This window comes from Heterodontus francisci, chromosome 5 (genome assembly GCF_036365525.1).
Source record: "Heterodontus francisci isolate sHetFra1 chromosome 5, sHetFra1.hap1, whole genome shotgun sequence".
NCBI lineage: Eukaryota > Metazoa > Chordata > Chondrichthyes > Heterodontiformes > Heterodontidae > Heterodontus > Heterodontus francisci.
This window is the reverse complement of record NC_090375.1, coordinates 117,413,507-117,428,468: the sequence shown is the minus strand read 5'-3', so window position 1 is coordinate 117,428,468 and position 14,962 is coordinate 117,413,507. Positions and strand designations below refer to the sequence as shown.

The window sequence follows — 14,962 nt, the reverse complement described above, 5'->3', positions numbered from 1 at the left end:
GGCAGGAGGAGAGACTGCCCTCCACAGCTGGGGGCTCCCCTCAGAGCACTCCTAACGTGGACAGTGGCTCCTCAGCCCCTCCACCATTGGGCCCAGCTCCAGTAGCCATGACACCTCAGATGAGTCCTGCACCAGTACAGGAAACCCTCCAGGCAGCCGGGAACATCCAGGCCTCAGGTAGCCAGAGGACGGCCGCCAAAGTCAGTACAAGAAGTGAGAGACCTTGGAGTGCATGTCCACAGGTCCCTAAAGGTGGCAGGACAGGTAGATAGAGTGGTGAGGAAGGCATATGGAATGCTTTTCTTTATTGGCCGAGGTATGTGATGCTGGAACTGTATAAAACGCTGGTTAGGCCACAGCTGGAGAATTGTGTGCAATTCTGGTCACCACATTATAGGAAGGACATAATTCCTCTGGAGAGAGTACAGAGGAGATTTACAAGAATGTTGCCAGGGCTCAAAAGTTGCAGCTATGAGAAAAGATTGGATAGGCTAGGGTTGTTTTCCTTAGAACAGAGGAGGCTGAGGGGTGTCTTAATTGAGGTGGACAAAATTATGAGGGGCCTAGATAGAGTAGACAGGAAGGACCCGTTTCCCCTAGCGGAGAGGTCAATTACCAGGGGGCACAGATTTAAGGTGATTGGTAGAAGGATTAGAGGGGACATAAGGAAAAGCTTTTTCACCCAGAGGGTGGTGGGTGTCTGGAATTCACTGCCAGGAATGGTGGTTGAAACAGAAACCCTCAATTCTTTTAAAAGGTACCTGGACATGCACCTGAAGTGCTGTAATCTGCACGGCTATGGACCAGTTGCTGGAAGGTGGGAGTAGATTGGGTGGCTAGTTTTTTCGGTCGGCACGGACACGATGGGCTGAATGACCTTTTATGCCGTAATTTTTCTATGGTTCTATGGTCCTGCAGCATGGTGCATGTCAGTGACAGCCTCCCTGGAAGCCACAGTCTTTGCAGACAATGGCGCCCAGACATTAGGAAGTATGTGATTCAAGTCCAGTGCACTCTCTTGTGCAGGTAGGCCCTTCTAGGCATAGCCAGTTGCAGTTGCTGTCGTCATGGAGGTTCACGGTCAGGCACAGCTGGCTCCTGGACCTCCCTCCGTCAGAGGGGCTGCATTAAGCCCCAGGATCCAAAATGACAGGGTCTGAGACCCATGCCAGATGGTCAGTAGGCCTCCAGTGCACTGTCCTTGCAGAGATGAAGTTGCCTTGGCAACTTTCCTTTTGCTACTCCTCTTGGCTGTCTCACTAATGGCCCTCAGTGCCCAACCTTGCTGATAGTCAAGCCTTTCACCCGATAGTATGGCCAACCGACCCTCTCACCCAAGACTAAGCCCACCCATTACTGCCACTGGAGACTAAGCCCCCCACCACCCCAGCGGTACTGCCACATGAGACCAATTCCCCCCGTGCAGAGGCCACAGCACTGTCGGGTGACAATGGCCTCTGCTACCCCCTCCTCCCCTTTGCAGTGCTGGTCATGGCAGCCGACACATTGCTGTACTGAGGCCTTTCCTTGATACTGCCAACCTTCAACGGCCAGGGATCTGAAGGGACATGAGGGTGTGAGGGCCACCTGTCATCTACTTAATTCCAAGCCCCCTATTGATTCACTATCACTTGCATGCAAATGTATTAAAACTAACTGTTCTACAGTTTAAATTGCAGTCTCGTTGCGTTGGGGCGGTGACGTCACCTTGGTGCTTTCTCACCGCTGACTAAATCCAGAACTGATATCACAATGTCGGATTTCCAGGTAGATACACCCAACACTATTCCCTGGTCCCCATGTCTCCCTTACAACTCCAAACAGCCTCACTAAATCCAGCCCTTTGTTTGCTCCAGAATTATCTTTCGTCATTAATTTCTTCTTTATAATGCATTTCTACTGCTCAAAGCAGCATTGGAATTTACTTAAGAAACTGTTTGCTATGTTATTGCATGATATTATTGCAACACAAAATAGCTATAGGCCCCAGGCAACCCTCTGTAAGCCGAGTGGATGTCTGGTGAGCGTTGTAAATCATAGTTGCAATTTCAGAACAATAACTATTTCATTGGTGCCTTATGGGGAAAAACTGTACACTGCACATGTGCCTGCAGAGTAGATATAATGGCATTGATTTTTGCATTAAAATCAGAAAATATTTGAAACACTCAGAAGGTCAGGCAGCATCTGTGAAGAGAGACTGTTTTAAGTCTATGACCTTTCATCAGAACTGTTTTTCTCAGAACTTGCTTTTTGTGTATCGCATACACGTGTGTGTATTGGTGTGAAGTGTTCACTCTGCCTGCCTGATGAAGTCAACAGAAGTCATATCTCATTTTCATGGTTGTTGCTCATTATATTCAGGGTGAGCTTCCAGTGTTACTTGCGCTCCATATAGTCAGCCCACTAATTGGGAAGGTTAAAAATCTGGCAGGGATTTTTCCATTTAAAAGTAGACTGAACCTCTCAAAGGAAAGGCACAATTTTTGTATTGTTTGGGAACGCATTTTTCACATACTGCTGATGACTCCAGCCAGGGATCTCAGATTGTCAGATGGCTTATGGAGGTGCTTATAAAGCAAGTAAGCAGTAGAAAGAAGGTTGTATTCCCTAGTGATGGCTGCTGTATGTCCAGACAATTTTCTCAACAGCAATCAGAAGAGGTTGCAGAACATGCAAACGCCAGAAGTATTGTTCCTAGGACCTGGCACTGGCAGCAGCACAGGAAGAAATGTAATGTCCTTGCGAGGACTGCCAAGATTAGACTTCTTTTTATATCCTTCTTACTCTCTGCACAGTCCTGCACCATCCTACTTTAGACCCAGCACTACGAACACATCCCTCTCCAGCTTCCAGTACCACTTCTGCAATCAGAAGGGCACTTCACTGTGCCTACTTCTGCATGCCTTGTACACTCAGGACTTGCAAACCCCCACATCCATTTCCCTCTCTTCCCCATACCTGCTGCTTCTTCCTCTCATTACAAACACTATGCTAAGTTGTCTCACACATGCTATAAACACCTCAACAGGGTACACACAAACAGATTTCTTGAAGAACAGCTTGCAAAAGTAGGGAGAGTACAACATCAAGAGGAGGTCCTTCCTTGATGCATGTGCTCACACCAACAAAGGAGGCCCACCACTGACATAACTAACATCACCTCTGGCTCTGCACTGCATAACAGAAACCACCATATTTGACCACAACTCGATTACTAAAAGCTTAGCTTATTTTAACATTTCTATTAAAATATAAAACAACCACACATACAGATAGAATACAGTACAAGATAAGAAAATTATTCCATTCAATAAGATCCTCATGAGTCACTGTCAAGCCTTTTCATTTGCAGGCTTATGTTTCCATAAAGTAAACAGTGTAGTCAACAACTCCATTTGACATAAAGAAGGCAATTTTCAACAGCTCCTTCAGGCGCTAATGAGCCTCCAAGGTGGGGTCTTAAGCTGAAACCCCAGTTTAGCCCAAGTTTAGTTCAAATTTAGCTCAACTTTAGCTCATGATACTACCTTGGTAAAGGAGTTGAAGCTTGTGCTAAGAACAACCGCCCGGATGATTGTTAAGGGGATGGTTGTCACTTAAATTGCCTGGTTGGCAATTTGACCTTATTCATTCACCTCCAGCTGCAAGTGAACAGCAAAAGGTGATATGCCTTTAAGTGGCAACACAAAACCCTCAGCGATGACCTCTTTACTCCCAAACAGCTGGTCACTCATAGGAGAGGGTATTAGTTGAAGTGCTAGCTACAAAAATACTGTGCAGCCTCTTTAATTTTTTCTTATTATTCATTCGTGGGATGTGGGCATCGCTGGTAAGGCTAGCATTTATTGTCCATCCCTAATTGCCCTCGAGAAGGTGGTGTGAGCTGCCTTCTTGAAGGAATGGCGATATAGCTCCAAGTCAGGATGGTGTGTGACTTGGAGAGGAACTTGCAGGTGGTGGTGTTTCCATTCATCTGCTGCTCTTGTCCTTCTAGTTGGTGGAGGTCGTGGGTTTGGAAGGTGCTGTCTAAGGAGCCTTGGTGCATTGCTGCAGTGCATCTTGTAGATGTTACACACTGCTGCCACTGTGCGTCGGTGGTGGAGGAGGGAGTGAATGTTTGTGGACAGGGTGCCAATCAAGCGGGTTGCTTTGTCCTGGATGGTGTTGAACTTCTCGAGTGTTGTTGGAGCTGCACCCATCCAGGCAAGTGGAGAGTATTCCATCACACACCTGACTTGTGCCTTGTAGATGGTGGATAGGATTTGGGGAGTCGAGAGGTGAGTTACCCGCCTCTGACCTGCTCTTGGAGCCACGGTTACTCCAGTTCAGTTTCTGGTCAATGGTAACCCCCAGGATATTGATAGTGGGGGATTCAGCGATCATATTGCCGTTGAATGTCTAGGGGAGATGGTTAGATTCTCTCTTGTTGGAGATGGTCATTGCCTGGCACTTGTGTAGCATGAATGTTACTTGCCACTTATCAGCCCAAGCCTGGATATTGTCCAGGTCTTGCTGCATTTCAGCATGGACTGCTTCAGTATCTGAGGAGTCTCAAATGGTGCTGAACATTCTGCAATCATTAGTAAGCATCCCCACTTCTGACCTTATGATTGAAGGAAGGTCATTGAAGAAGCAGCTGAAGATGTTTGGGCCTAGGACACTACTCGGAGGAACTCCTGCAGTAATGTCCTGGAGCTCAGATGACTGACTTCCAACAACCATCTTTCTTTGCGCTAGGTATGACTCCAACCAGTGGAGAGTTTTCCCCCTGATTCCCATTGATTGCAGTTTTGTTAGGGCTCCTTGATGCCGTACTCGGTCTAATGCTGCTGGAATGTCAAGGGCAGTCACTCTCACCTCACCTCTGGAGTTCAACTCTTTTGTCCATGTTTGAACCAAGGTTGTAATGAAGTCAGAAGCTGAGTGGCCCTGGCAGAACCCAAACTGAGCGTCCCTGAGTAGGTTATTGCTAAGCAAGTGCCGCTTGATGGCACTGTCAATGACACCTTCCATCACTTTACTGATGATTGAGAGTAGACTGGTGGGGCAATAATTGGCCGGGTTGGACCTGTCCTGCTTTTTGTGTACAGGACATACCTGGGCAATGTTCCACATTGCCTGGTAGATGCCAGTGTTGCAGCTGTACTGGAACAGTTTGGCTAGGGGTGCGGCAAGTTATGGAGCACAGGTCTTCAGTACTATTATAGAGTGCAAGCAGGCATTTTAAGTGGCAATTAGCTTTTTAATGACCTTCAGGGTGGCCTGAGCACTGGCTTCAATTCCAAGATGGCATCGTGCATTAAATGTGGGCTAAACTGTCTTTGCATCTTAAGACTTCACATCTTGGCCTCCTCAGAAGCTCTTTTGCGTCTAAAGAATTCAACAAAAATTGTCCCCCTTCTTAGGCCATTTAACTAAGCTTTCACAATTAGCAACTAGATGAGCAAAGAATTCACCAGTTAGACCATTTAGAAACCTATTTAGCTGTTCGAGGTGCATGACATGAGCATTAATACATATACATGATGACTGGGCAGTTTTCTATTATTCCTGTATTTCAATTTGTGTTAGATAAAACCAGCCAATGTAAAATTTGGAGCATTTATTGGCAGTTGTCAAATATAAGTATCATCCTCCTGCACAAACGAATGCTCTGCAATACTTAAAAGTATCATTAGTACAGTTCATACATATAGTTAAAAAATGAAGACACACTCTTGGTTTGTCACATTTAGTTTCTAAAATCCATACTTATAAGTTTGGAATATAACTAGATTGCATCAGTGAAAATAATGAATCTTTACAACGTTTTATTCCTGTTTTATGAATGGTAAGTACAAAAATAGCACTTACCTGATCAAATTCATCGGGAGCAATACCTGACAAAACAAAAAGAGATGAATATAAAAATAAATTTTAAAGACTGTGCACTGTTTCTGGAAAATGTATAAATTCCCATTTTAAATTAAACCAATTGAAATGAACCATTAACTATGCCAGTGGCATTTGTGTTATTCTTATCAGCAGAAAGACTGTGATGAAGTATGAGTAACAGATCCCACAACCTGCAAAAAAATTATCTTTTTTTAAAATTTCAAGCCTTTTCATTACACAGAACTAGCTGCTGGAGTATTGGGAAGAGACCTTAGACCAGCATCAAAGGCACCAGGTTTTACTTTCTTAAAATTGAACTGCAAACCTTTTGCTCATTTCTATCATCTTATTTGAGCAATTTTGCAGCTATTAATGTTTTTAAAAACTACTATAACTTTTTATCCATCAATGAATTACTTTTATCCCAGAGTCCACCTCCACCTTCCCTCCAATATACAAGTCAAAGATTAATTTCAGTTTTCAGACGCGCACAACCTATGTAAATTAGTTGAAAAACTCGAACATGAAGCTTTGAAAAGATGTTTAAAACAAGGCAAAATGTGATTGCATCACAATGACAATTAGAAAATAGGGTTCATCGATAGTAACTCACAACATTTTCTGCACTCAATGCTCGCATTAAATTATATAAATCCAGGCATTCGGAAGTGACAGGCACATTAACATTCTGGGGTACAATGCAGAGCTGGTGTTACAACTGAGAAATTTAGGCCATATTTAAAACCTGCGTAAGAGTGCAAACTAAGTTTATTTAATGATCAACATTCTTGCATTTTATGGCAGAGATGAGCACAACACCAAACCTAACATCCAAGCAAATCAAAATTTAATTGGTGACAACATTTTCCCCTGAAAAATGAATGAATTTGACCAGTACTGACTCAGATTAGTGTTCCTTTGACATCAAGCACCTGCAGAGACAATTTCAAGGGAAGAGTTACCTTCAAGGTGCCTTGTCAGATTATTTTTAAAATTTTGTCTTATGATTCTTTTAGCTCCTTCTCTTAATCTAACATTCCTTTCCCTTTTGTCATTTAGCTCATCCAAAACTCTGCTGCCCATGCCCTATTTCACATGTTAGGTCTTCTTTCTTCTTCTTCTTTGGCCTCCTTGTCTCAAGAGACAATGGGTAAGTGCCTCGAGGTGGTCAGTGGTTTGTGGAGCAAAGCCTGGAGTGGCTATAAAGGCCAATTTTAGAGTGACAGAATCTTCCACAGGCGCTGCAGATAAAATTGGCTGTTGGGGCTGTTACACAGTTGGCTCTCTCCTTGCACTTCTCTCTTTTTTCCTGCCAACTGCTAAGTCTCTTCGATTCGCCACTCTTTAGCCCCGCCTTTATGGCTGTCCGCCAGCTCTGGCGATCACTGGCAACTGACTCCCACGACTTGTGATCAATGTCACAGAACTGCGTGTTGCGTTTCCAGATGTCTTTAAAGCGATGACATGGACGGCCGGTGGGTCTGATACCAGTGACGAGCTCGCTGTACAATGCGTCCTTGGGGATCCTGCCATCTTCCATGCAGCTCACATGGCCAAGCCATCTCAAGTGCCGTTGGCTCAGTAGGGTGTATATGCTGGGGATGTCGGTCGCCTCGAGGACTTCTGTGTTGGAGATACGGTCCTGCTACCTGATGCCAAGGATTCTTCGGAGGCAGCGAAGATGGAATGAGTTGAGATGTCGCTCTTGGCTGACATACGTTGTCCAGGCCTCACTGCCGTAGGGCGAGATACTGAGGACACAGGCTTGAAACACTCGGACTTTTGTGTTCCTTGTCAGTGCTCCATATTCCCATACTCTCTTGACCAGTCTGGACATTGCAGCAGACGCCTTTCCCATGCGCTTGTTGATTTCTGCATCGAGAGACAGGTTACTGGTGATAGTTGAGCCTAGGTAGGTGAACTCTTGAACCACTGCCAGAGCATAGTCGCTGATATTGACGGATGGAGCATTTCTGATGTCCTGTCCCATGATGTTCATTTTTTTGAGGCCGACGGTTAGGCCAAATTCATTGCAGGCAGCCGCAATCATGTCGCTGAATCTCTGCAGACACTCTTCTGTGTGGGATGTTAATGCAGCATCATCAGCAAAGAGGAGTTCCCTGATGAGGACTTTCCGTACTTTGGTCTTCGCTCTTAGACGGACAAGGTTGAACAGCCTGCCATCTGGAGGAAAATTCCTTCTTCTGAAGACTTGAACGCATGTGAGAGCAGCAGGGAGAAGAAGATCCCAAACAGTGTAGGTGCGAGAACACAGCCCTGTTTCACGCCACTCAGAATAGGAAAGGGGTCTGATGAGGCACCACTATGCTGAATTGTGTCTTTCTAATTGTTATGGAATGAGGTAATGATACTTAGTAGCTTTGGTGGACATCCGATCTTTGCTAGTAGTCTGAAGAGACCACGTCTGCTGACGAGGTCAAAGGCTTTGGTGAGATCTATGAAAGCAATGTAGAGGGGCATCTGTTGTTCGCGGCATTCCTCCTGCAGCTGGTGAAGGGAGAACAGCATGTCAATGGTGGATCTCTGCTCAAAAGCCTCACTGTGCCTCAGGGTAGACACACTCAGCCAACTTCTGGAGTCTGTTTAAAACAACTCGAGCGAAGTCTTTCCCCACTATGCTGAGCAGGGAGATTCCACAGTAGTTGTTGCAGTCCCCGCGGTCACCCTTGTTCTTATAGAGGGTGATGATATTGGCATCGCGCATGTCCCATCACAGACAAAGCTATCACCTATCACCCTGTCCTTGGTGACCTACAATGATATTCAATTTCATTCTCATCATGTAGTTCAAATCCTTCCAAACCCTCACCCGTCCTCATCCTAGTAACCTACTCCAACCCTACAACACACCCCTGAATTCTTTGTTTCTTTGATTGTTGGCATGTGTAAATGAAGGACCAATTCTTGATCTACTCTTCCTGTTGCAAATTGTGCATTCCCCTCCCATTGCCTATGATTGGAAGCTGTGCCTTCAGTTGCCCAAGTTCCATGTTCTAGTGACTCCCCAAAACCCTCCACCCCTCCTTCTTTAACAGCTTCATTAACCGAAGTTTTGGTCCTGCTAATCTCTCCTTCATTGGCTCAGCTTCCATTTTTGTCTCATACCTCAGTGAAGTACCTGGTGATAATCTCTATTCTAAAAGCACTATATAAATGCAAGTGGTTGTTCTTGTGTGTTTTTCTGAAAATGTGCTGATATTTAACTCTATTTAAGTAGAATTGTGTTTTGACAAAGTTTCTGTCAGTTTACTTACTTAGGTTTTAACAATTATACATTGTAAAATGTGATCTTTTGTATTTGTTCTTTTAATGGGAGACTCACCTTTCCTGGTATTTTTCTCAATTTTTCTCAGCATTATTGTTCACCTCCTCCTGCAACTCATCCTCTTCACTACTGAAACTGTTATATATGCCTTTAACACCTTCAGACTGAACCACTTTAGTGCTCTGCTTGCTGATCTCTCATCTTGCACCCTCCATAAAATCCAACTTGTCTTAATCTGCAAATATCCCACCTCTCAATATGTTCCACTTGCCAATCAGCCTTGCTGACGTGCACGTGCTCTCTGTTTCTAAATAGCATTAAATTTGAAATCCTTCTCATCTATAAATCCATTTGTGATCTTGCATCTTTTTATCTTCTCCAGTCTAAAAGGCCCTCTCATCACTGCCAAATCCTCTGTTGTACTGACTCCAGTGCATCCTCTCTCTGATGGCCCCACCACGGGTGGCAGTGCTTTCAGTCACCTTGATGCTACTTTCTGCAACTCCCTCCTGAAACCTTTCTGCTTTATCTCATGTTTTCTTTCAATTTTTCTAATTTCCAGTTTTGCATCACTATCCAGATTAAACGTTCGTTTTAGATTTGTAAAGTGGAAGAGGGAGGTGAAACAGGATCCTGAATTCAAACCAGCCTTCCCATTTCTACTTGAAAGGTATTGATAGAGTAGTGTTTGCAACAGTTAGCATTCTATTTAATAGCTGGGGTATATTGTAAAATGCTATGAGCCATATAATTAACTTGTCATTGTTAGATCAATATCATTGCTGCCAGCTATCCATATTTTGTTGTTTGATTTCTGATATTAACCACTCAAAGGAGTTCAACACCTTAAATCAGATTTAAATTAGGAATTGTAATGGCCTTAATAATAACAGAATTTCTATCCCATCAATTCCCAAACTATTTGCCTGCCTTTACAAAGAACAACCTTAACCACTTCATAACAGAAGTCATGCTAGCTTATGTTCTTAAAACAAGCTGAATTTAAACCAGTTTAATGATAATGAAGAGTGACAACTAGTTAGAAATATTGTGGTTTAGTACAGGAACAGTAACCTATCAGAATTACCGATGGATTAATATCTAATCTATCCCCAGCATTAGGTGAGATAAAACATATTTCTAAATTACAAAAGCATAAAGTTATAAAATATGTTTGCATATTTCACAATCACTGTTTCCCCGATGTATTTCTGATGCTGATTGTCTTACTTGCTGTTTCAACTAGAGTAATAACGTTAAGTCTTGGACCCCCATTAACAAAGTCTGAAATAATATCCTTCTGAAATAGTCTTGTGTGATACATTTCTTTTGCCCATGTTGCTAAGCTTGGGAGCTGAGCACTGCTGGTCAGGTCAGTAAAAATTCTGCCCATGATATCACTTCATTATTAGAATATAATTGTCCTTATCTGATTGGGCACTTCCAGCACCCAGCAGAAGTGATGTCAGAAGATGCAAATCCTTCAGCTTAAGGGGCTAAATGGCTTACTCCTGTTCCTATGCTCCTATGAAGATTAACAAACTACAAAGGAAAGTAAAATGAAACAAAGACTGAAATAAATAAAAAACAAGAGGGAAGGCGTTTACAAACCTGGGGTAGGGTCAACTACCTGACCTCGGGTGGGGGGGGGGGGGAAGGGTCCAATTCCCTGGGGTGAGGGATCTTGAGGGGTTGGGGCCAAAGTTTCCTCTAATTTCCCTCTAATGTACATAACCTGTTTTTTGCACAGTGCAGTCACTTTAAGATTGATGGGAAATCACACATTACACATCTTCAGGGGACTGCTTCTTGAGCATGGTCTGTTTGTCCCCTGCACGGTAAGTTTTGGACTGCTGCGCAGCCATACAGTTTAGAGGGAACATTGATTGGGAGCAATCCTGTTGGGCAGCAGGGGAGTTGGCTCTATCTGGGGGGTTCATGATGGTTGTTAAGGGAATCTTGGAGGACCAGGAGAAAGCACTCCCACTCCTCCTGGCTAATAAGGAGTGTCTATGTAGCTGTCTTAGTCTTGCTACACCTGCCCCATTTCCCGAGGCCTGGGAAACCTGGTGGGTCACAGTTAAACATGCAAAGCAGGTTAAATCTGCTTCCTAGAATAAAAGCTGAAAATCAGCAGGTTGGAGCCAGCTTTTTAACACGCTGCCATTTCTTGCCCACTTAACTCCCCTTCCCTACCTGTACCCAATCCAACCTCCTCACCCATGTTAAATTGCCTCCATGATAACTGTCTCAATAACCCTTCAACATCCTCATTTATTTGGCATGTATTAAAACATTTGTGGCAAACAGTAACAAATTATCTGTCAGATCACATTGAGTATCTTAAAAAAACAAGTGATCATAATCTTCATACTTGCAGACAGCTTGGGCTTGTGAATAACTAAAGGAAGGATGGATCAACAATTGTAGTGCTATTATGAATTCTGTATTCTGTTGATAACTGGAGCTCTGATATTAGATACTTGCAAATACAGTGTGTCTTGATTTAATAACCTTTATCTATAATTTTGCCATATTAATTTACTTTTAATAGTGATGGATATGAAGGGGTGGTCAAGGCAAAAACAATCACATTTTAAAGACTCTTGGATATGCACTTGAGGTACCATAACCTGCAAGGCTACAGACCAAAAGCTGGAAGGTGGGATTAGGCAGGATAATACTTTTTCAACCAGCATGAATACGATGGATCAAATGGGCCTCCTTCCGTTCAATAATTTTTCTATGTATCTATGATTGGTATTATTGTTGTTTTTAGGATGTCAATGCGATTGATAATGTAAACCATAACAAGCTACTTCATCTTCTCCAGAACAGTAGAACCAGAGCACTTGGTCTGTGTTTGAAACAGAATAAATTTAAAACTAATCGACGAAAACAGTATTGAGCAAATGGTCAATCGATCAACCCGGCTCCCTAGTGAGATGGTGGGAACAGTAGTGATTCATTTAAATGCAAATTTGATAAATATTTCCAGAACATTACATTTCGGGGTACAATATATGAATATTTTGAGAAAAAACATGCGCAAGTATAGCATGTGTGGGAGGAGCAGGTAACTTTGGACTGATGGTTCCCAAAGCTCGCTCCACTACTGGGGTTTTCCTCGTGTCATACGTGGGTTTGTTGTAGACTAATGGATAGAGATTAATTGCTGTGATTAGTCAACAACTCCATTCTCATTGTATCATGCAACTACCATGATAGTAGAATGTGAACTAGATGGACCTTGTTTTTTTCCTGATCCAGTAATTCCTATGTCCCTGGTAATAGATGTGGTGGGTATGTAATTTGTAAAAGCAGTATTTCAACTGCTGTCAAAGCAGACTATGTGCCTGTCCACAAGATGGTGGTACTAATCCAGATATATACACACACAACAGCTAACTAAAAGCATAAACAAGAACAACTGGAAAGCACAAAATGCAATAAAACTTTATATGCATTTATATAGTGCTTTATTATATTAAATATCTGAAAGTTCGTTACACACTAACCTCAGTTATCTAGGCCCTAAGATTCCCTCCCTAAGTCTCTCCACCTCCTTCAAGGTCCTTCTTAAAACCCACCTCTTTGACCAAGCATTTGGTCACCCCTTCTATTATCCCCTTCTTTGGCTCAGAATCCATTTTTCTGTGCTTTCTCTCTGAAGCGCCTTGGGATGGTTCTCTATGTTAAAAGCACAATGTGAATGCAAGTTATTGTTGTTGAATGTTATGTTGGTAAATGGGCATCCATATTGCACCAGCATTATCCCATTATCAATCAGGTGAATTCCCAGTTGGTCTTTTTTTGGTGGTATTAGCTGAAGGTGGAATGCTGGTCAAAAAACTTTGCTCTTTTCTAATAATACGATAGGATCTTTGACAGCCACTCAAATCACAGGAACAGGCAGACAGCACCTCAGTTTAACATCTCGTCTGATAATACTGCAACCTCTCTGTACATAACTGACGTGTTAGGCCAGATTTTAAGCTCAAACCCTGAAAAAGGGGCTTGCCTCATGACTTACTGACCCTACAGTAAATGTTCTACCAATTACGCCAAGCCTAAAAATAATGAATCGTTCATGAAGAAGCAATAACGAAATAGCAACTTTGACACTCAGGGCAAATGAGGAAAAAAAAAATGACAGAAAGGAGGAATCATGAAAAACAAATTTAAATTCCATGAGCAAACAGAAAGGTTGCAACAGCATGTAGTAATAGAAATTAAAACAGGTGATGAGAAAAGCATACAGCATCACATTAATAAACCCTTTACTGCCTAAACGTTATCCTACTGCATTTAGGATTTAAATAAATAAATTAACCAATCTTGCTTTATCAAAAGTTCATATTGTATTTCTACAAAATGTAGCCTCATTGAAGTGCCAGCCTAGATTAAGTGCTCAAATCTGAAATGAGTCTTAAAGCCATAACCTTCTTATTCGGAGACAAGTGCAGCAATGTAAAATCAATGACTAATGAGAGTGAGTGAGTGAGTGAGTGAGTGAGTGAGTGAGTGAGTGAGTGAGTGAGTGAGTGAGTGATCATCAGGGGAGCAGGGATGCGTTATATGTTTGGATTCTGTATACTTGCCACCTTATTGAGTCTACCAGAGGGGTTCTTAGACTTCAGTATTTAAACATTAATATTTACTTAATAACTCTGTGCACTCCACACTAGCCTGTGTGTCTCCTTCAAAAGCCACACGATAACTGTTTTTGAGTCTCTCCCACACAGTCTTTTACATCATCATAGTGGGCGGTAATCTTTACAGTCTCTCAAGATTAACCCCTTCATACCCTATACTACATCTCCCCCAAGTCTTTATCTCAATATATATTTACATACATTCTCTTTTTTATTTACAGGCTACCCCATCTCTCCCCAAATCTCTGACTTCATAGATTCAACCTATCAGGAGGTTTCACAACTCTCCCTGATCTTGTCACCAGATATGGAAGATTGGTATCTTTCTCTGATCTCGTGTCTTGACTTGGACGGCCTTTATTGAGGTTTGTAGAACTCAGTGCTTCTTGAATTTCCGGTTCATCATCTGAGTCGTCCAAACGTATGATCGATTGACATTTTTCCTTCTATTTTCCATAGAGTACCTTCTTGAGTTCATACTAGATAAGATTGCTGTTGATTCTCGTCTTTCTGGAGAATTACCCCTTCTTTATTTTGGTCTCGTACCCTATTTTGCCCTTCTGACAACATCGGTAGGTTTCTTGTATGGGATCTTCTGCTATAATAATGCAGCTGTTTGTATCAATATGAATTTTCCTTGTCTTGTACTCTCTGATAATCCTTGTTTTGTAACCCTGGAAGTAATTTCATGGGTAGAATTGGAAGTTGCATTCAAAGTTTTTTCCCATTAAGAGTTCTGATGGCACTAATCCGCACAATAATGGAGTAGTTCTGTAGGTCAGAAATGCTAAATGGAAATCTTGATTTTTCTTCAACATAGTGGGCGGCACAGTGGTTAGCACCGCAGCCTCACAGCTCCAGCGACCCGGGTTCAATTCTGGGTACTGCCTGTGTGGAGTTTGCAAGTTCTCCCTGTGTCTGCGTGGGTTTCCTCCGGGTACTCTGGTTTCCTCCCACATGCCAAAGACTTGCAGGTTGATAGGTAAATTGGCCATTATAAAATTGCCCCTAGTATAGGTAGGTGGTAGGGAAATATAGGGACAGGTGGGGATGTGGTCGGAATATGGAATTACTGTAGGATCAGTATAAATGGGTGGTTGATGGTCGGCACAGACTCGGTGGGCCGAAGGGCCTGTTTCAGTGC

General features: G+C 42.8%; 1 protein-coding gene across 4 annotated transcripts in view; it reads right to left on the bottom strand.

Moving 5' to 3' along the window:
- The window catches only part of c5h8orf34 (chromosome 5 C8orf34 homolog), a 567,297-nt gene that overhangs the window by 329,073 nt on the left and 223,262 nt on the right, over nucleotides 1–14,962 (bottom strand). For all 4 annotated transcript variants that reach the window (XM_068031961.1, XM_068031962.1, XM_068031964.1 and 1 more), the window contains exon 5: nucleotides 5,857–5,882. In XM_068031961.1, the coding sequence (XP_067888062.1) occupies nucleotides 5,857–5,882 (26 nt within the window). The remainder of the gene's footprint in view (nucleotides 1–5,856; nucleotides 5,883–14,962) is intronic.